This window comes from Siniperca chuatsi, linkage group LG11 (genome assembly GCF_020085105.1).
Source record: "Siniperca chuatsi isolate FFG_IHB_CAS linkage group LG11, ASM2008510v1, whole genome shotgun sequence".
Taxonomy (NCBI): domain Eukaryota; kingdom Metazoa; phylum Chordata; class Actinopteri; order Centrarchiformes; family Sinipercidae; genus Siniperca; species Siniperca chuatsi.
Genome location: NC_058052.1, coordinates 27,525,661 through 27,546,758, shown reverse-complemented (window position 1 = coordinate 27,546,758; position 21,098 = coordinate 27,525,661). Strand labels below are relative to the sequence as shown.

The 21,098-nt window shown below is 40.5% G+C and overlaps 1 protein-coding gene across 2 annotated transcripts in view; it reads right to left on the bottom strand.

Annotated features, from left to right (window-relative positions):
- hectd2 (HECT domain containing 2) overlaps positions 1-14,167 on the bottom strand; it is a 53,552-nt gene extending 39,385 nt beyond the window's left edge. The window contains exons 1-2 of one of the 2 annotated variants that reach the window (XM_044214147.1): positions 13,582-14,167; positions 6,442-6,583 (exon numbers count right to left, since the gene is read on the bottom strand). In XM_044214147.1, coding sequence (XP_044070082.1) covers positions 6,442-6,583; positions 13,582-13,665 — 226 coding nt within the window. In that variant the 5' untranslated portion in view covers positions 13,666-14,167. Of the gene's footprint in view, positions 1-6,441; positions 6,584-7,801; positions 7,945-13,581 lie in introns of those variants that run through there. The other variant, XM_044214148.1, reaches the window with a different exon arrangement.
- Between the last annotated feature and the right edge of the window lie 6,931 nt (positions 14,168-21,098).

The following is a 21,098-nucleotide window of genomic DNA, read 5'->3' as shown; positions in this document are numbered from 1 at the left end:
CAGAAAGGCAATAAACCACTCATTAACCGGGCTTCCTATGGAGCAAGGATGCACTGTTCATTTCAGCTCTGGAGATAATCAACGGAGAACTACTCTAAAAACCCTTGCAAGGTTACACCTCTCGTGTATTCTCTCCTTGTCACACTTGCTTTCCCTGTGTGTCTGGGATGGTAAATGGACTGCATTTATGTTAACAATTTTGCCTGTCATTCACACACACACACACACACACACACACACACTCGGGGAGGGGGATCGAACACAGGGATCGAACTGCCAGCCTTGTGATTAATGGACGACCCGCTCTACCCGCCCCATCTTAACGAATAGATCACAGCAGCTCTCGAATTATAAATGTAACTAGGCTTAAAACTCAAGCTGTTTGTTATAAAGCTACTTTTTAATATTATTTCAGTCTGCTTGCTGTCATTTTAGCTGTACATTTAGTCATTTTGCTAGTGAGAACACGTTTCACACTCACTGGATTTCTAGAGGATGAAAAACGATTCATCAATCCAGTAATAAATTAATCAAAGTAGACAGCACTTTCATAGAAACATCAAACTACTGAGACTACTAATATCAGAGCTGCAGTTCAAAAGAGCTTTAAACCAAAGCTTGACAGCAAACAAAACAGAGACAGGAAATGTTTTTACTCTTCCTATCTGGAAACATGTGAAGGTGTAGGGAATATACAGCAAGACAAAAGGACAGAGGACAGACAGCAAAGAGAGCCAGACTGAGAAAGAGACGTCATTGATGATGTTGCTTCGACACACACACACACAAACACACCACACAAATGCACAAATGATAGCTATTAGCCTCAATCAGAGTGTGTAATCACAGAGACCAGACTGCACTGTGTGACTACAATTCCCCACTATGTACAAATACACACACAGTTATTCAGAAAAACACACATACACATGTTCCCCCGTCCTCCCACACTTCTGACCATCCATCCATTCGGTTTATAATTAGCCTCCTATTGTATCCTTCCCCACAGTAATAATAGTCACCAGCAGGCCTGTCCAGGTGCATTGTGGGGGATCATTCTGTAGGCGTGGACAGATTGTACAAGCAGAAGATAAAAGGGACACAAGTACAGAGGCGGACGGATAATTGACAATGTGATCAGGTGTTACATCACAGGAATCCTGTATTAACGCTGGAGGTCCGGTCCAGACCTGCTCTATATGAAAAGAGCCCTCAGATACCTTCTGTTATGATTTGGCGCTTTATAAATAAATCAAATTGAAAATTGAATTGCAGGAGCTAAAGATGGAAAGTTCTTCCTGAAGGTGGCGCTAGAGAAAAGGTCATGGGGTCGTTAGAATGAAAAGAGTTCCTCCCTGGGGGAGCAGAAAGGTGATGTACAGGTGGAAATATTGGTCTGATGGTGGAGAAGAAAGGTCAGAGGTTCAAAGACAGTTTTTGTATAATTTACTGGTATGTTTTGTATTAATATATCCATATTTTGTTTAGTTTGTTATTGTTTTACAGATTGTTTTATTGTTTAACCTTTCAAATGTTTCCTTTTATAAATATTAGTTTTTTACTCTACTTTATAATATTTTTTTTAAAAATAGCATCAAGTAAAAAACATAATTTTAACAGCTCAGTGTCACACACAATGTGTCAATGAGCTTTACAGGCCCACCACACTTTGTCTCTCTTAGAAGACAAAGGAAAAATACACAAACATTTTAAAAATCTCATTTCGTTGGATGGCTGGAAGTGCAATAAGAGCTGTATGTGACAGGAAAGCAAGTGCATGAAGGAAATCTCTTCGATTCATAGAAATTTACTGTAAAATCAAATCAGTGATATAGTCCAATATTGATATAAATCCATAATCCATAACAAGTCCATGGGTGTGCCCAGTATCGTTCCAGGTTCACAAAACAATAATTCATTGATTCATCTTCTGGCGACCATGAATATCCACACCACATTTCAAGATACCTCGTCATGGATCACAGTGCTGGTTGTACAAAAACAATCTTCTGATGGTGGTGCTACAGGGAGAATCAGCGGGTCACCATAAACCGCTGTGAATCCAGCATGACCCACCCAACCCCCCCCCAACCCACACACACACACACACACACACACACACACACACACACACCTTTACTGCCTCCTAATTACCCCTGCTTTGTCAGCTTGTGCATCACCCACTTTAATCCTTACAGCAACAAACCTCGGTCGTCATGACACCCTTTAATCAGAAGAGTCACCTTCACAGCCTCCGAGGACACCCTCTCCCTCTCCTCTTTCCTTTCATCGAAGTTTACTTCAACAAAGCCTTTGATTTCTTCTTGATGAGGGGTACAAGGACAACATTGTTGTCTTCCTCAAGTGTTGTCATCCATTAATTCATGTTATTGCTCCTGCTGAGGTTTAATAAATGGAGCAGTCCACAGACATCAGACTGAAGTGAGCCGTTAACCATGTACGGCCATCCAGAATGACAGGAAACCAAATGAGGAGTTTTTCTTATAGAATGCAACATGTTCAGTGTAAGAAATCCATTTAATTAGGGAACAATTCACTATTACGGTCAAACACTTATTAAAAGATTGGTCCTTATTTCATTGGGGTTCCTTACTGGATTAAAACAGCAGCAGATATAACTCAGCCCCACTCAGGTACTCAGGTGTTTTCAGGTTACAGTCAGTTCGGTTTTATGGATCATTCATGGATTTCAGTAAAACATTCGAATCGTTGAATCTCATTAAATAGTAAAGTAAATAAGTTTTTTAATAAACTGATCATTAGCTACATAAAACTATGACAATTCTCTCAATGAGATGAAGAGCAATTGTGGCACCTTGGTTGGACTGACATTCTCCAAACATCTTAGTTGGTCACTAACCTAAATTTGAACATCTTCAGACAATCAGATTTAATATGTGTAGCAAAGGACAAGAGCTCTTTTTAAAAGCAAATCCACATGTCAGCAGCAGACGCTGTTACTGCAGCCTGCACCCGGCGACACTGTTACTGTATGTCACCTAATCGCATCCTCTGGCATTTATTGCACTTTTTTTTTTTGTTTAAATAAAGAAAACGTACATGTCGCCTCATTTACTCCAAAACAGACAGCAGGCACACGCATTCTGTACACACTGTCATGTACATCATCCACACATGCAGTCGGCGTGTTTTATCTGGTCGCCACAGGCAGGAGCAGCTGACGAAATTTGTCACGTGGACCCTTGTGGCTACACAAATGTAGAGAGTAGAAATTTGCCTTTTTGTGAAAGCGTTATCACTAAATTGATTTAGTTCATTTAATTATATATTTTATATGCTATGCATATTGTGTGTTACTATATGATTGATTTTATTTTGTGTATTATACTTATTTATTTTCATTTTAATCAACCATTGCATTTTAAATTTTGAAAATAAGCCCTTTGGTCACTGGTAATTGTGCTCTCTAAATTAACTGTCTGGATTTGACTACGTTCACAGTTTTTATGTTGTGAACAAATATTGCGAATGTCACAATTCATTCTGCAAACCTCAAATGTATAATGATTTCCTTTGAGTATTGAGGAAGTTAGGGATGTTTAAAGGAGACCCAAACCAAGAGCATGGTGGTAGATGACCTTCAAATGTGACAGAAACTTTTTAGGAACAAGAGAGTAAACAGATATGATATTTACCCAACCAATTTAGCTATTTTCTTCTCTGCATCCAGTCACTATATCCTGCTGCAGTGCCCCAGTTTCCCTGCTGAGATCAATAAAGTTTTTAATCTTTTTCCATAACAAGCTGGACTTTGATGCCAGTGTTTCTAAAAAAGGTGTCATTGTTTTCCGATGCTGAAATGAAACTCAGACAGATCTCTGCTCAGCTCAGCCTCAGCACTCAAAACCATATTTGACCATATTAAAAGAAAATACAAACCTCCTGTAATACTTTACAGATGAAATAGCAAATTGTGGTGATTATCCAGCAGGCCGGGCGACTGTAGCGGGCCCGAGGAATGCTACACTATCTTATGTGTGTGTGTTGAGTGTTTTCACTTTCATATGGTTTTCATTTGGGGCGGAGGTTTGCATAATTATTCTGGCATCAGTAGCCGTGGTGACAAAGCGGGCTGGTGAGCAGTCCGCTGGGTCTGCGTTCTCACGGCAGTCAGAAATAACCTGGCCTTTAACTGGAAGCAACATTCCCTTTAATGTCAAAACGCTGATGACGAACAAACAACATCGCCGCCTCCAAGAAACTCACGACATGTTTGTCTTGATTTTTCTAGTCCATTTCATGTTCTTGAAATATTGAGATTTTTTTTTTCAATCTCTTTTCTCTGTCGCAGTGACACGGTTTCATAACTGATATTTCCGAGCTCACGAAATTTCCTTCTCTAATGCTTTATTTTCTGAGAACTCAGTGAAACTGAATTCAATAAAACAGAAGTAAACTTTCATTTTTCATGAAACATTCTGAGCTTGGAGTATAACCGATCACCTTTCAACAGAGAATCTGAAATGTCTGATCACTGAGTGATTTCAGCTCTTGAACCATGAAGGTAAAATGGCAGAAAATCAAGAAAAGAAACTTAAACTGTGAGTCAGCTGAGACCTGAATCACTCCATAAAAATGCCTGTAATTATCTAATTAGAAGTGTGATCCTATGATTGTCTGCATACTGAGAGATTTTTCAAATGCACGTTCATCATCATGAACATGAACAGCTTTTCTTTTCTCTTTTCTTAAAGCCTTCCATTTTGGAGACAGGAGTTGCTGCTCCAATGTTGTTGCTAGCAGCTCAACATAAACAGAGTCTGAGTACATACATCAAGCATACCGTAAACAGAGGAAACGCATCATTACATCCTAGAAGATAAAACTTGGCTTATAATATTTGACAGTGTCATCCAGCCCATTGCGCTGTATGGTAGTGTAGTATGGGGTCCCCTCAGTCATCATAGCTGTACCCGTTGGGACAAACATCCAACAGAATCTTTACATGCAGAATTCTGCAGATACATTTTACACGTGCACAGAAAAACTCCAACAAATGCATGTAGAGCAGAATTAGGCAGATAATGATAATTAACGTTCAAAAGAGAGCGCTCCCATTTTTGATCACCTTAAATCCAGCCCCCGAGACCCCCTCCATTGCAAAGCCCTCCAAACCCAAGAGCTGAGCCCCTATGTCAGCTGGTCCTGAGACTAACTGCCCCCCTCAGACACACTCTCACAACAGCACTGCTTTCCAAACACCAGTCAGAGGAAACCAAATTATAACACAATGTAAAGAAACCTATCTGGAACATTGGAAAGAAGAAGCTAAAAGCCAAAGTAGATCAGAATGGTATCTGGCCCTAAAAAGAGAAGATGAACTGGCAGAATATCTCTCTGCTGTCAGAGACAGAAAGCAGAGACAGATCCCGACCGAGGACAGGCTCAGTGACCACCAGCTGGCAATCGAAAGAGGAAGACACAAAAGATTCTGGCAACCAAAAGAAAACAGAACATGTGGTCAGTGTTTGACAGGTGAGGCTGAGACAGAGATGCACTTCCTCCTACAATGTTCAACATTCAGTGAAATAAGGAACATTTACTTCGACACGTTCAGCTCTGTAATCTCAGATTTCAAAGAGCTTAATGAGCTCTCAACATTAAAAATACTCCTGGGAGAAGGAGACAGGGCCGATCCTGCTGCCCAGTATGTCTTAACGTGTCAGACACACACACACACACACACACACACACACACACACACACACACACACACACACTCGTAAAAAAAGTTAGTGTTTAGTTTTCACTTTTTGTATTTGTATTTTAACTGCAAGTGTACATTATTACAATTATTATCCTATCTTACTTATCTGTATATATTTTAATATCAGAATTCTTCTGTTTATGTATGTTTTTATTTTACACATGCTTTGGCGATTTTATCATCTGTTTCCCATGCCAATAAATTTACTTTATTATTGAATCCTATATTTTCCTTGAACAGGCCAATGTGATTATTTCATGTGTTTTTAACATCAGTCATCGTGTTTCAAGAATTTTCGAGACTCCTGTGTGTTTCGAGACTCCGCTGTCTGCGTCGAGCCCGCAGCTTTCTTAAGGACTCCCCTCACCCCGCCCAGAGACTGGTTTCTCGCCTCAGGTGCCTCCTTGACCAATCTCACCCCATTGGCAGACTTTTTTTGTCAAATGAAAGCTGAATGTGAGAATAAAACATTTTTGTGGTTTGATTTTTTGTATGTTTTCCTCAGTTTTGATAAACAAGGTCCTCTTGTGACAAGCACAGCTCCCAAAAATGCTTCTGGTAACCAAAAGTGAAGAGAAAATGAAAAATATAGAAACATGAAATATTTAGAAACAATACCAATACATCAGGCTTAACTGCTCTGTTTATGAAATGATGATCTCACTCACTTGATACCAGAATACTGAACTCACCGTGTCTGAGCCACTGGGTACTGGTCAGGGTGCCCGTCATACCGCCTGCCAAGCCCCGCCCCCCTGCATCCCTCCTCTGGCTCGGTGTGGAGATGAAGGTGCCCAGAGACGGAAACGGCTGCTTAGCTCCTCGCCCCAAACCCTGGTGCAGGAATATGACATCATCACCACAAGGTACAGAGAAGAAGAATTTCTGCTCATATATTGTGTATGTTGAAGACACTCTGAGGGACACCAACACTGAATAACAACTAAATAACCAGCATTAGAAAGTGTTGGGGACTAAGCAGGTAATTGCTCTACACCAGGGAGCTAAAGCAAAACTTACAACTGAGAGGAAAGTTATGTATGAAACAATATTTTGGCTGGGGTACACCCTTAATAGGTTGCCAGTCAATCACAGGGGTGACAGATAACAGTTCGCCCTCACATTCACACCTAAGGGCAACCGGGAGTCACCAAATAACCTAATCTGCATGTCTTTGGACTGCGGGAGAACACCGTACACCCAGAGGAAACCCACGCAGGCAGGGACAGAACATGCACAGGCACTCGCACTCACGCACTGATGGCAAGCTACCCTGTAAGCCACTGCACAAGGACACTTCAACATGGACAGGAGGAACCGGGGACGACCCGCTCTACCTCCTCAGCCCCTAGTCATTTTTTTTAAACACTTTTTACATAGACAAAGCTTTTTGGCATGGATCCCTAAAAATAGTTTTTTAAAGAATTGTTTAAGGTCAAATTTAATTGTGTAGGACCATTTTATACAAATGTATTTTGAAGTGCTCTACGGGTTGATTTCTGGAGCAGAATATGCAACAGTTTAATAATGGTACATTTATTATCAAAGACGACAGGAACAATACATTTATGAAGACTAAACTTCACTGACAATCTAATTTTGATTTAAAAAATAACCAATAACACAAATGAGACAAATATTTTAAACTTGAATGAAGAAAAATTGATTTTTACTTATCTGCCAAGATATTCAGCAATTCGTCTGTGATAAGCCTATGCTATCAATAACACTGATATATCAAACCTGTCAATAATGTAAATGAAAGCTACTTCAAGAAATAGCTATAGTAACTGAAGCTACATGTAAAGTTCAAATGCAATTTTAGAAACTAGCTCAGAATATGCAACATTTTGCAATTTAGTACGAGAAATGACCAAGAATGTAAATTTTATGAACAATTCTAATTTGTAAATGTTTTTTTTTTTTTTAAACACTTTTCTGAAAAATATCTTAAATAAACACCAAGTAGCTACCATCTCCTAGTGGCCGAACACTTTTACTAATACATTCACTAAACGACTCTCTGCATTCTCAGATTTTGAGGTTTCTCACCAGAATGGGAACTTCTTAGATCAATCCAGACTTTCAGCTGCATGAACAGACAATGACAATATAACCAACACTGATCTAAAATGTAGTAAACCTTCACTGTGATTAAGCACCTTCTGGATTCAGACAGGTTTTAGGTCTGTGCAAGAACAGAGAGAGACACAAGTGCAAGCAGAGGAAGACATGAAGAGGAGAGGAAGGAGGGATTTAGAAGAGGGAGGAGAAAATGGAAATTACAAGACAAAAGGAAGAAGAGAGGGAATGAACAATGTGATTGCAAGGAAAAGGGGATATGAGGGTGAAAGAAAAAAGACAAGAAAACGGGATAGGGATTAAGAGGGAAAAAGAAAGAAAGGAGGAATGGGAAGGGGATAAGAAAAGGGGCAATATAGTGCAAATAAGAGGATGAAAAGAGGGGAGGAGAGCAGGAAAGGAGGAATAAGAGAGGGAAAAGAAAGGAAATTGATGCAGTGGAAGATTGGGAAAAAATAAAGATGAGGAATAAAAGGGGGAAGACAGAGAAAAACACAAAGGACAGATGAAAAAGGATATGAGAAAGAGAGCAGGAAGTGGGGAAAGAAAGTAAATAATAGATGGAGAGGAGAGATCATACAGGAGGAAGAGAAGAGGAGGAGGCATGAGAGGTGGAGAGATCAACAGATGCACAGCAGCCGCTCCTGACAGCAGCAAACACACACACACACACACACACACACACACACACACACACACACACACACACACACACACACACACACACACACACACACATTCACACTCTCACACACACTCCAGCAGCGATGTGTTCAGGGGTTGCAGACCAGAAGGAGCAGGAAGACGATTAATCTGATGTTCAAAATGAATCCGTTTCCAAAGAAATAAGACCCCAAGGAAAAATCTGAACAAAATCATAGACTTGGCATCCACACACACACACACACACACACACACACACACACACACACACACACACACTACAAACACACAATTTCTACTGTGTCAATGTCATTATATAATTTTCTCTCTTGTGCACAGCAGCATGGAGAAAAAAGACGTTTGTCTCTGAAGCAATGACCTCAGACAGTAGTGTGTATTTTCAGAGTAGTTATGCGCAACGTACATACACACACAAAAAGACATTCACATATAGTACAGAAACACATGTGCACATTCAACTTGTGTCTCCACCTCTCCGTGGGAGCGTTAATGAGATACAACAGGCTCTTCATTCAGATCGGATCAAACACATTTTGATAACACTGACTGATCTGCACACAAAACGTAGAGCGGATGCATGAAAACAAACGCGGGTTTTAAAAAACCCAATCCACTGAAGTCATTGAAAAGAACATCTCTGAAATTAACACAACATTTATATTAAGTTCATCTGGATGCTGGATCTGGAACTGTTCCCTTGGCAGCTGGGTGAATATATATATTTTCAACTGAACTTACAGTGCAGTGGTCCCTTTATCAAGACCTAAATTTACAATAAGCTTCTTATTACTTTTATTAAAATTTAAAATTTAATTCAAATTTGACTCAGAGTGGCTTGGCTCTAGGGATGTCAGCAGCTCACAGGGCGTCTAGCATGGCTGTAGACTTTTGTCTTGTTCGTCTACTGTTGGTTTGCTACATCCTTGCACCTATAAGTGATGTATGTATAATTACACTCCTTTCTCAGTGAAGCCGCAGAGCAGCCACATCACTCTCCTCTCTCTCCTAACTCTTTCATTATCAACGTCACAGCCCCACCCACTCCGGCTGATTGACAGGTGATCTCTGGGAAATGCGGAGCAGAGACACTACAGCGACGATCACTGAGCAACAAACATGGAGACCTCGTCCGAATCAGTTATCTTCTGGCTTTCACTGACTGAAATGAACACTGGCTACGTCCTGGTTCACATCTGACAACAATTAGCAGTTTTAGCAGCAGTTTTTATCTTAGTGAGTCTTGTGATGTTAGTTCTGTCCAACTGTTCAGTCTGAGAGGAAATACTGTCATCCAGAAAGAAACCACACCAAGAGGAGCTCTCTCTCTCTCTCTCTCTCTCTCTGCCGTTAATCTTTCATCAAGACCTGATTATTGTGAAGCTGTGTGTGTGTGTGTGTGTGTAGAAATATTGCTTTTTCTAATAATAAGCAAACTTTGTTTGTCTTCTCTTGTAAATTTTCTAGTGATTTTACTCTCTGTCATGTCCAAATGTTTCTTAATCTCACTGCTTTATACTTTAACATGTCAAACATTTTAGCTGAAGTTCTTATCCTGAGTGGCTGTTGATCATCAGACAGACAGACAGACCTGCAACTGATGAGCAGGTCTGCTTGAACATGATGACCAGGTATTTACTGAGACCAGCAGTTTGTTAAAAAAGGGGGTCAGCATGTTTTAAATCTGCAGCTATTATCCCTCACCAAATCGCGCTGATGACGGCACATTCGGTTGAGTTCTGGCACCAGAGGACCAGTTATGAGCCGACTCTGGCTCGTACATGGCTGCCAGACTTGACTAGGTTTGGATCTGCAGATTTGAGTTGATTTAGGCTGAGAAATCAGCGCTAGTAAGCAGCACTCGGGCCAGCTTTACGCCAGAGATGACTCACAGAATTGATCTAAGTAGGCTTGAGCTGATTTTGGTGCATCAATCATCACAAGTCCGGGATGAGTCTGGAAACCAACCGTGACAGATTTAGGCCACTGTTGGTCCCTTTGGCTCTCTGGGTGTGAAAGTGCTATGAGAGAATAATACTAAGAATTAGATACATAAAAAATCACAGAACCACACTGAACAACATAATCCGACTGAAGTCAAAAGAAAATTACAGATCCAGTAGACTGAAATTTTATATGTACTGTGTGTTCATACAGAACCAGAAGCTAATTTTAGAGGCGGTTCAAATGCATGCAAAGTCAAGGCAAGGACACGATTTCGACGGTTGAGCGTTGAATAGAAGTCTGAGCAAGTTGAAAATGTTTGAACTGGAGTGGAAAAATTCACGTGTATCTGGGTTTTTATGAATCTGCTTCATAAATGTACAAAGACTAGAAGAAAATAATAGAAGGAACCAGAGTCTCTCCTGAGTTCTGCGTTCAGTCAGCGGCTGAGCTCAACACAAACACGCACACGGTCGGTGTGTCCGTTGCTAGCTAACTTACTGCTATCGTCTGTACAGTTGGTTCACTGACTGTTTGTGCCGAATAAACACAAAGGGCCCAGCGGTCAAATGTGTGCAAATGATGCTTTCAGTCTGAACACGCCCTTAACGTCTGACCCATCATCCACCCCGACCTGCTTCCTATGCAGAAGTAACAGAACTACCTAAAGCCTTTCTGGAAGAAACACATTCTGGCACAAAGGTTTGAAGGCTTATGGCTGAAATACATGGGGCAGGGATGCAGCGTGAAGCGTCTGCCAGAGCATGTCCGCAGCAGACCGTGTCCATTGTAATCAACCGAAGCTCCTGCACTGCCCACGGAAGCTGCGCACACCCGCGCGGGCATCGTGCTGCTCATCTCTATTTTTATTCCGTACGCGACCCTCCAACAGGTAATAACTACGGAGAACTGTGTAAAAACGAGTACAATCTGTTTAAAAATGATTCAAATAAATACCTCATTGTACCAGAGGCAATGCGACGCTGCAGAGCAACCTTGTGGGTGTTTTTATATTTCACATTAAAATAAATCAATTAAATCAATGTGTATCTATGATCCTGCAGTTAAAATGATCCAGTTAATAAATTCAGTACCAGTTAATATAGCCTACGCTTCCAAACCCTGCAGAATAAACTGCATTATCACTTGGCAAAACTAAATATGCACACTGTGAAGCTGGCACGCAACCACACGCGTCGCGTCCGTGCCCCATGTATTTCGGCCACAGTCAGGCTGTCCCTGTGGTCTCTGTGGAACAGGTGCTTGTAGAGGCGAACCTGCTTGGCCAGTCTAACTTTAGCGTGCATGTTGAAATGAAAGCGCACCGCGCCTGGGGCGCCTAGAGGTGCACGACCAACCCCCGCGCCAGCTTGTGGCTCGACGCGAAAGGCGCAATGACGTAATTTTTGGCCCGCAGACACTCGCGCCAGGGATGCTACATCGAGCATAAACCAGGCTTTACATCTCCCATGTGTTTACTGAGACACCTGTTGTACCTGAATGTATTGATGTGTATGGGTTTCATATTTTGTAAATCAGAGGATGTTCAATTTACAAGGACATAAAAAAGAAAAAAAGCATCTTAAACTTACTTTGAGAAGCCAGAACCAGAGAAAATAAATTTTCTGTTTGAGCCAATAAAGTCTTATTTAAATTAATCTAATGTAACCAGACCATAATTTTGTCAAACTCTTCTGGTGAGGAGAAAATCTGTTAAGAAAATTGGGTTCATGAGATTTTTGGAAACCCTGAAGCAGCCTCCAGAAACAGCAGCTCTGGTTAAATTTCTGTTCAGGTGAAAACAAACTTTCTTTTTCAGCGAGCACCAGCTGTCTTCAATTCTTCTACTTTTATTGGTCTGCAATACAATGGGAGCCCACTGTATCTAAGACCTTTTTTGTCCAACCTTTGAGCCTGAATTTCCTCAGATCTAAGTTCGAGGGGCCAGAAGACTTCTGAGGAGGAATCAGAGAATCAGTCTGACTGAAGTCCCAGAGAAAGGAGCTGCAGAGAGAGAACGCATGCAGCCACTTTATGGCATTTCCAGACACAACCAGAGTCGGTCTGAGCAATGACAGACTGTTTATTGGTCAAAACCATCTGATCTGCACATTCCTGCTCCCTGACACAATGGAGATGACATCAACCAACCAGCCTGCAACCCCGCCAGTCTGCTCCGAAGTGACATTGAGAACCAAACTTCCTGCTATGCATTTAAAAACACGAAGATTACATCATCAGATGCTGCTGGAGCGCTGATGTCAGGAGTCATTATATAAGACAGGGGGATCACTTTTTCCAACAGGAGAAAACTACAGTTTTTCAGTTTGCTGTCACTCTGTACACTGTATGTTAGGACAGTGTATGTGGTTTAGGCATACATTTTATATATATATATATACACAGACACACTGTATATATATAGTATATACTTGTTTTATAATGCGCTATGCATCTTATGTTCAAGTATGTGTGTGTTCACCTGACTACAAGACACATTTCCCTTTGGAAACAACTTTAAAGTTAAAGTTGAAAGTTAAAAAGATTAATAGCAGCATCTGTTGAATATCAGATATATTAAATGAGATGCAGTAAAATGAGATGCACATACAGATAATCACATAGAACTGTACTGGTGTTATCCCCCAGGTCTAAATTAGCTGTTGTGTTGTTTTTTATGGATAATTGTATATAAATGCACAGCTGTAAAATAAAACAAATAAACCAGAATAAAGACGTTATACAAATCAGGAACTAATTACAGTAAAACATAAGCATCATTCAGACTTTAACAGTATGGCCACCATATCACACAGCACTAATTAATATTCACTAATCATATTGGTGGACTGTGTGGCTTTCTTTCCTAATATTTAGACTGTGTTATTGTATGACTTCAAATACTACAGGATTTATTTTTCTAATTTGAAATAAAGAAAAAAAGTTGGCAATTGAATGATTTGTACTAGGTTACTGTTTGTTTGTTTTTTACTTTGACACTAAATTAATAATACAATAATAAATGCCAGAGTTCTACGTTATACCACACAAAAAGACATATTTTCTGAAAAGTTAAGGTGCAAATCTCTTGGAAAATACAAAAGGAGAAAAGGCAGTTTTCTTACAGCAGGAGGGGAGCTGTTGTAAATTGGTGGAAGCTTCTCTCTTTCCCTCTCAACTCCTGACAGCGCAGAGTGTTCTCCATCCATCCTCTCGGCGTGGAAGAGCGGAAAAAGTCGTTTTTTCCCCTGGAAAGCCTCAGTGCTCTACCACCTCTGTGTTTCTGCTCCTCAGAGGGCTGCACATGTTTTTACCAGAGCCAGCTCTGACCCCGAGTTACCCGTCTGTCTGCTCAGTCTGCTCCGTTATTTCACATAAATCAGGGAGATTCACATCCTAGAAGAAACGAATCTACCTTCGTCGGACAGGTGGGCTCTCCGTTACGCGCACAGCCTGGCGCGTAAACGTCTCCAAAAGCTGCACGTAAAGTCTCCGGGAGAAACTTTAAAGAGCGTGAAGTTGTGTTAGTTTTCTAACAGTTTCTGAAACACGTTCAGGGTGGGATACTACCCGCTTCTTCTTCTCCTCCTTCTGTCCCTCTCTGCGTCGTCTGTCGGGGAAGCAGCAATGCTGCGGGCCGGCGCCATGTTTAGAGGAGGAGGAGGAGTCGCCTGGAGAGCAGAGCCTGGACACACACACACACACACACACACACACAGAGAGAGAGAGAGAGAGACTAACGGGAAATAGGAGCTTTGGATTCACAATAAAAGTGGGAGCCTTGAAAGAAAGAAAGAAAGAAAGAAAGAAAGAAAGAAGGAAATGCCAATAAAACATGTCAAAGCAAAACTGTACAGTTTTGTACTGAATTGAAAGGAATCCACCAAACAAAAATGTAAACAGAGCTCCAAAATGTGCAAGAATAAAAAAGAGGGTATGAAAGCCCATTGCCAAGAAAATAAATAGAAAATATGTAGCTTAATGTTAGGAATTTACAAAAATAAAATATGAGGTCAATTAAAATCGTTACTTTTTAAGTCAAACTTTGGACATACTAAATGTGAGACAGTAAGTAGGCAAACGTTTAATTTATTTTGAGTATCTCCAAATTATGACTTTCAAAATCATTAAATCAGAATTTGAAATTTACTGTCTCATACTTTTGACTTAAAAGTAAAAACATGTCCAAATTTTGACTCAGGGTTATGGTTACTTAACCCATTTTTTCCGTTTTAACACTTTTAAACATTTTTTCACAACCGACCTTAGACATTTGCACTGTGTAATATATAGAGTGATCTGGAAATAAGGCCAGCAACTCTGTGTTAGGGAATAAAAAATAATAAGAAAAGAATCTTGAATCTTTATTTTCCTTTTGGTTGTTCAGTGGGCTCAGTGTAACCAAGTTGCTGTCAGTTCTATTTACAGATATTTCCGGGAAAGTAAAGGATCTCTTCATGGGAACATTATAACTTAAACATTGAAGGCTGCTTCTACAGTTAGAAAATGAAATATATTTCCTGTAGTCAGTATATATTACTGAATATTATGTTCAAAGGGGGAATTTCAATGATCCCTTTTTGTTCTCTGATGATAATTCTGATTTATTCACTTGTGACTGTATGAATCTTTTTAATCTTTTTATAGTCCCAATCCTGTTTCCTTTTATTTTCCTCCATACATAGCCCACCACCTCCCTCAGCAGGACCTTTATTTTGACAGTTGTGACATGGAGTGATGTGCTGTGATTGTTCCTGTCTTGACTGTGGCCCTGCAGACTCTACGTCACCGCTACAATTTAACTTCTGTCCATAATTAGTGAGAAACAGGATCTGGGCTACAGGCCAACTCTCACTGAACATAAAGAAACTGAAAAGCTCCTGATGTCGCAGAAAGAGAGAGTGTGTGTGTGTGTGTGTGTGTGTGTGTGTGTGTGTGTGTGTGGTTTCTCGGTAAAGTTGAGATCATCTGAACTCTCCGTCTGGTTTTCTAAAAACAGTTTCAGTGTTCCTGCAGGTCCTGGAAAAGCCTTGAAGACAGTTTTAGATCTGATATTCTTGTAATGACAGCTCTGCTTTTTGTTGTTGTTCAGTTGTATTTCAAGGTCAATATAAAGTTAAACAACTTTAGGAACACCTACACACAACTAAAGATTAGAAAGACCTCAGCAGCTCACCAGAAGTAACTAGAATCTCTGGTCGTTGAATTTGTCACAAGTTGCACAAATAGTCTTTGTCAAAAGTTTCTTATGTAACTCTGAACTTTTTCCTTTTCTGACAAGCAGATCTGCTGTGAAAAAAGGCTGTTTTTGCAACAAAAACTTAATTTCATTTATTCTTTTTTGAAAAATGTGAAGCCTCGGCTTTTCTAAAATTGGTTCAGTCCAGCCGTCAGGATGAGATGTGTTTGTTTTTGGAGCTCAGACTCTGTTCAGCAGCAGAAGGTCCGTGTGTGGTGTGTTACTGTAACAGCAAATGTGTTGTGCTTCAGTTTTTATGGCGTCTGGTCCTCAAACTCTCTGCAGCCGTGTGCACCTGATGTGAAAACCAAAGCCTGCTGGGAGTTTTGACACATGGTGTAATGTACAGTACCACCCTGGATGATCAGATTCCTTTATAACAGAACTCTGAACAGAGTCTGCAGTAAGCAGACATATCGTGTTGATGTTTTACACTTCAGATTTTTTCCTTTATGGCAAGAGAGCCGGGATCCAAACCTGCGTGTTCAAGTTTATGTGTAGAGGTTCAAGGCTGCAGACTGAGGCACCAGGCACTGTTGCATTATGGGAGTGTTATGTAAGAGCCGATGGGCTGTGGCTGACTCGTGGATTTATTGGCTGTGGGCTTCTTCTGCAAACACTTCCAGGACATGACACGAGAGCTGGGGAATGAACACATGAGTCGGGAGGTGAATAAATAAACAGGTGAATGAATTGATGAGTGAGTGAATGAGTGAGTGAGCAAGAGGCCAACCGAAGAATTGCTTATTTAATTTAGGTGTATTCATACATCCTGGTTAATACCAGCAACCTTCCAACAGAGACTGGAAGGTTGCAGGGTAGTAACTTATCTTCTCCAGATGCCCTTGAGCAAGGCATTAATCCTCCACAAACCCTCCAGGGGCACAGCATTGAGGTTGACCTTGACCTCTGACCTCTCTGAAGGAATGCAAATATGTCGCTGTGTCCGATTTTAGGGACAGGACTGCCTCCTTCAGAGGACGAATGATCTCCTCCCCAAATAAAACGCTATACAAAAGATTCACCGTAGTTCCCAAACCCAGAGCCTCGCACAGACTAAAACTAGTGGTGCATTCAGGTGCTCCTCATTCATTTAAAATGAGGAAGGACAGAAATGTGTCCGTAGCACAGAGTATTGAAGACAGAAGGCTGGCAGTGAATGTGTGGTCAGATTTGACATCTTGGTTACTTATTCTTTGATCAGAGAGTTCCTCATTTAATTCATAATTCTGCCAATTTTAGACTGTAGTTATTATTAAATTCCTAAATGGCTACTTGTGTTTAGATAACAGTTAAAAATATGACGACTTTAGCTTCTTTTGTTAATTGAAACAAGGGTATTGAAAAGGATTTGGTATCTGTACTAGTATCAAGACTCAAAGTGATAAATTCCAGTGTTAAACTCAAAGCAAGTTTCACAATACCCAAACTCATTCATTTTGACTTTGAATTTCAAAACACAATGAACAGTTGGCAAATAAAATAAAATAAATAAGAATGGAGCTGTAAAATGCCACCAATATTCTCTTTTTTTTTGCTCCATTCAGGCTCAGGTCTAGTAGATACTGTAAGTCACAGGTATTTGGACCTCAGCTGGTAACTTGGTAACTTGCTTTTGCTCGTAGACTGAAAATGTTAAGCAGACTGGGACCGGTTGGCAGAGAGGAAACTGCCGTATTTTTAACCCACATAAGCATCAAAACTGCTGACCCACAACTTTTTTAAGTGTGGGCACTCCAAGAGAAAATTGCCAAAAAAGAAAGAAAAGAAAACAGAACCCTGCCTCCGGGTTTTCCGCCCTAATCCTACAGAAGGTCCCGTACAAGAGAAGTTAAGGATTTGATCCTCGTAACAGACCGGTCACTGAACCTCTGCTTCGCTCGCTGTAACAGAAAAACATTGACAATTATCAAAGTCACAAGTTGTTAAGGATAAAAAATGCTATAAAGCTGTATTTCCACCGTGGTCCTCTGTGAAAAGGACAAGATGAAAGGTCTTCAAGTAAGGCAAGACAGATAAAATAATTAACAATGACAGACTTTATGAATTACTATTGAGAATCAAATTGAGTTTCAGCTCTTTTGGATCTGCAGTTGTCAACAGACGCCAGGATGTTGCAGAATCTAACCGTGTATTTTTGCTCATAAAGTTACTAAATCCAAAACAACGTCTAGATTAAAACTGGCCAAAATTTCGATGAAAAATGAAAGAAAAGTCATCTACATAACTGCTGTTTGAAGCATTTAAATGACTACATTTCACTGTGAAAATCATTGGTATGTGTCATTGTCATTCTGTTTTAACCAAAATGTGTAGACATCTTTTTCCCTACAAATGGCCAACTCAGGGAGAAAATGAGCTGAGCTGCCTCTTGTTGCCGAGTAGAGGTGACACATACAGTAACTTTATTTGAATCTGGTTTTTACACCATAACAAATTTAAGATTTTGAAAGTGTGAGGAGTGCAGATACGTGTAGGGAGGTCCTCCATAGAGTGGCTGAGAGGGCTCAATGCACTTCAGCTTCAGAAAACAGGAGCCAATGAAGAAAACACCTCAGAGTAACACATTTACATGTGTGTGTGTGTGTGTGTGTGTGTGAAAGCATGACAGGTCGGTCTGTTCATCCACTGTGATCGTTGTCAGTTTGCACTGATGTGAGAACACAGAGGAGCTGAGAGGGAGGAGAGGCATCTGTTGTCAGGAGGAATATTTGGTTTGATTCATAGCAACGCCTCAAACTGTGGGAGAGAGAGAGCAAGAGAGAGAGAGAGAGAGAGAGAACGAGAGAGAGAGAGCAGAATGAACATCTGGGAGAGAGGGAAGAAAATCCTCTTTTCAGATCTTTTGGCAGCAACACACACACACACACACACACACGCCTTTCCTCAAAAACCAGAGTGGGGAGGGAGAGAGGTTAATATAGTTCAACAGAGATCCAGAGAGAGAGAGAGAGAAAGAGAGAGAGGAGGAGGAGGAGGCTGAACGGTGCACACATTTCCTTCACATGAGGGTGTGTTTCTGTATCCGGTCTGAGCATTTCAGTACACAACAGTGTGTCTGAGCTGCACAGAAGGAACGAAAAGATGAAAGAAAGAAGTGAACGTAAGACAAGGGAATAACAAATAAAAAATATGGAAAAAAATATTAAATATATGTATAACAAGAAGAAAAATAAACAAATACACAGCAAACAAGTAAATGTACAGAAGCTAAGAGAAAGGCTGCTGGAATAATGTATGGAAATGTGGGAAAACAATTAAAAAAGGGAAAAGAAAGGAACAAAGAAAGAAAAGAGCAAAATGAACCAACACTTGATAGGTTTCTCTCTCGTGAATGTATCCAAATTTCTCTGCTTCTTGTCAGACTGGAATGAGGATGATGAGTCTCCACAGCTGAACATTTGTCTTACAATAACTGTCATGTCTTCTCTCAACACAAGAGGGTGCTGTTTACCCATGATTCACGTGGTCTGCATTCATTTCACTTATCACAGCAATCGCCATACAGTTGTTCTGACTGTGTCATTGTGATTGTGTCAATGTATTTCCTTATTCCCTTTCCTTTTTTATTGTGAAGTATTCAAAAGCTTGTCTTTCCATTTTTACATTTTAACCAAACATTCAATTTGAATGAGTCAGTGTAGCTCACCTGCTGCTGCTCTGACTGACACACGTCAAACATGGTGAGCGCTGAAACCCTTCCTTAAAAAATGAAAGGAGCTCAGATGATGGGGTGTGTTGTTTCAGGTATTGATGAGATGAAGAACTGAGGTCCAGAATGTCTGGTTACAGTGACAGGTCCATGAGTCTGAAGGCTTATCAGATGCCAACACACTGCATAGAGGTTTATAATACTGTGAGACAGGACTTTAAAACTCTGGAAACTTACAACAGTAAGAGTTATTTTATCTTTCATTGCAATGATTCGTTCATGTTCAGCACCTTGCCAGATGAGCAAGGTTCAGCTCTTTTGCAGACAACCCTGTAGTGTTTGTTTTTGGCCTCATTCAAACAAATGAGAGGGCTGCAATTTTTCACGAGACTGTCCTCCCAAGAAGAACAACAGCATCAGTCATTGCAGCGTTTTCCTGTTTCCAACCGACAGTCAATGTTGTTTTCATTTTAACCATGACCATGATAGTTCCACGAACCTCACCATATTTATTATTGTAACCACGATGAAGAAGGTTCCCTAACTTTAAAGGCAGAATAAGTAGGATATGTCGGTTTGTAAACACAAGATTCATAGTTGGCCCTTCCTCCCCAGCTCTGAGTGAGAGAGAGGGCTAGAGAATGAATGAGGAGAGGGAGCGGCGTTAGCGAGAACAAAGCAATGAGTCAGAGAAATAGAACGTTATTTTCTGATACAGACACAGCAGAGGAGAGAGACAGAGACTTCTTGTCTTCTGATATTCTGAAAACAAAAAATGACATAGAAAGACTGAACATCTATTGTTCACAAAAAGGCGACACAACGGAGATACAAGGTTTTCACCTGATGTGTCCCTGTTTTTCTGAATTCATTTGTTGTGTGTGTATGGTAGCAACATCCTGCCATACAGCTTTGAGACTTTTTCCTCCCAAACTTCAATACAGTATGTCCCTGTTTGTGTGTGTGTGTGTGTGCTCTTGTCTTTATGAGAACCAGTCTGAGTTTTGACCTTGAGACGTTTTGGAAATTGAGGGTATTTTTTCACTCCTTTTGAGGGTTAATACGTTTTTCAGGGTTAAGGCTAGAATTAGGTTTAGGTTAGTGTAAGCTATGGGGCTAGGGAATTAATGTAGTGTGTCAATTAGGGTCCTCCCAACTATAGTAGAACAACGTGTGTGTGTGTGTGTGTGTGTGTGTATTTGTGTGTGTTCTTGTCAGTGTCCCTCTCTGTCCCTCAGACATTTACTGCCTCACATTACCACCTATTTACAGCCTCCTGCTCCTGCTGCTGTAGAAATATGATCTAATTAATCACACACATCAAACTGCTCTAATGTTGGAGTCCAGTGTGTGTGTGTGTGTGTGTGTGTGTGTGTGTGTGTGATGCACCTGCTGGGCCATCTGTGAGACTGTGCTTTAAACACCGACCCATGTTTGATTCAGACTAATATTAGACGTGATATGTAATCATTAGTGCAATAAATGGGTTAATTGTAATAATGTCCTCATAAGTCTGTTGTGTTGCAGATGTGCCCTCAAAAATCATCGAATCAGCAGGATTCTGCACACTAGACAGCTACTCTTCATCATTCCCATTATCACTGAACGTCGTGCCAAGCCATGAAAAGTGAAACCAGAAGTCTTGATTACAAATTGTCAAAAACTAAAATCAATAATCGTTAGACTGGACTTTTAACTCTAACGCTGCATTTTGAGATGAATTACAGACTTGATTTTTGAAGTGAGCTAAA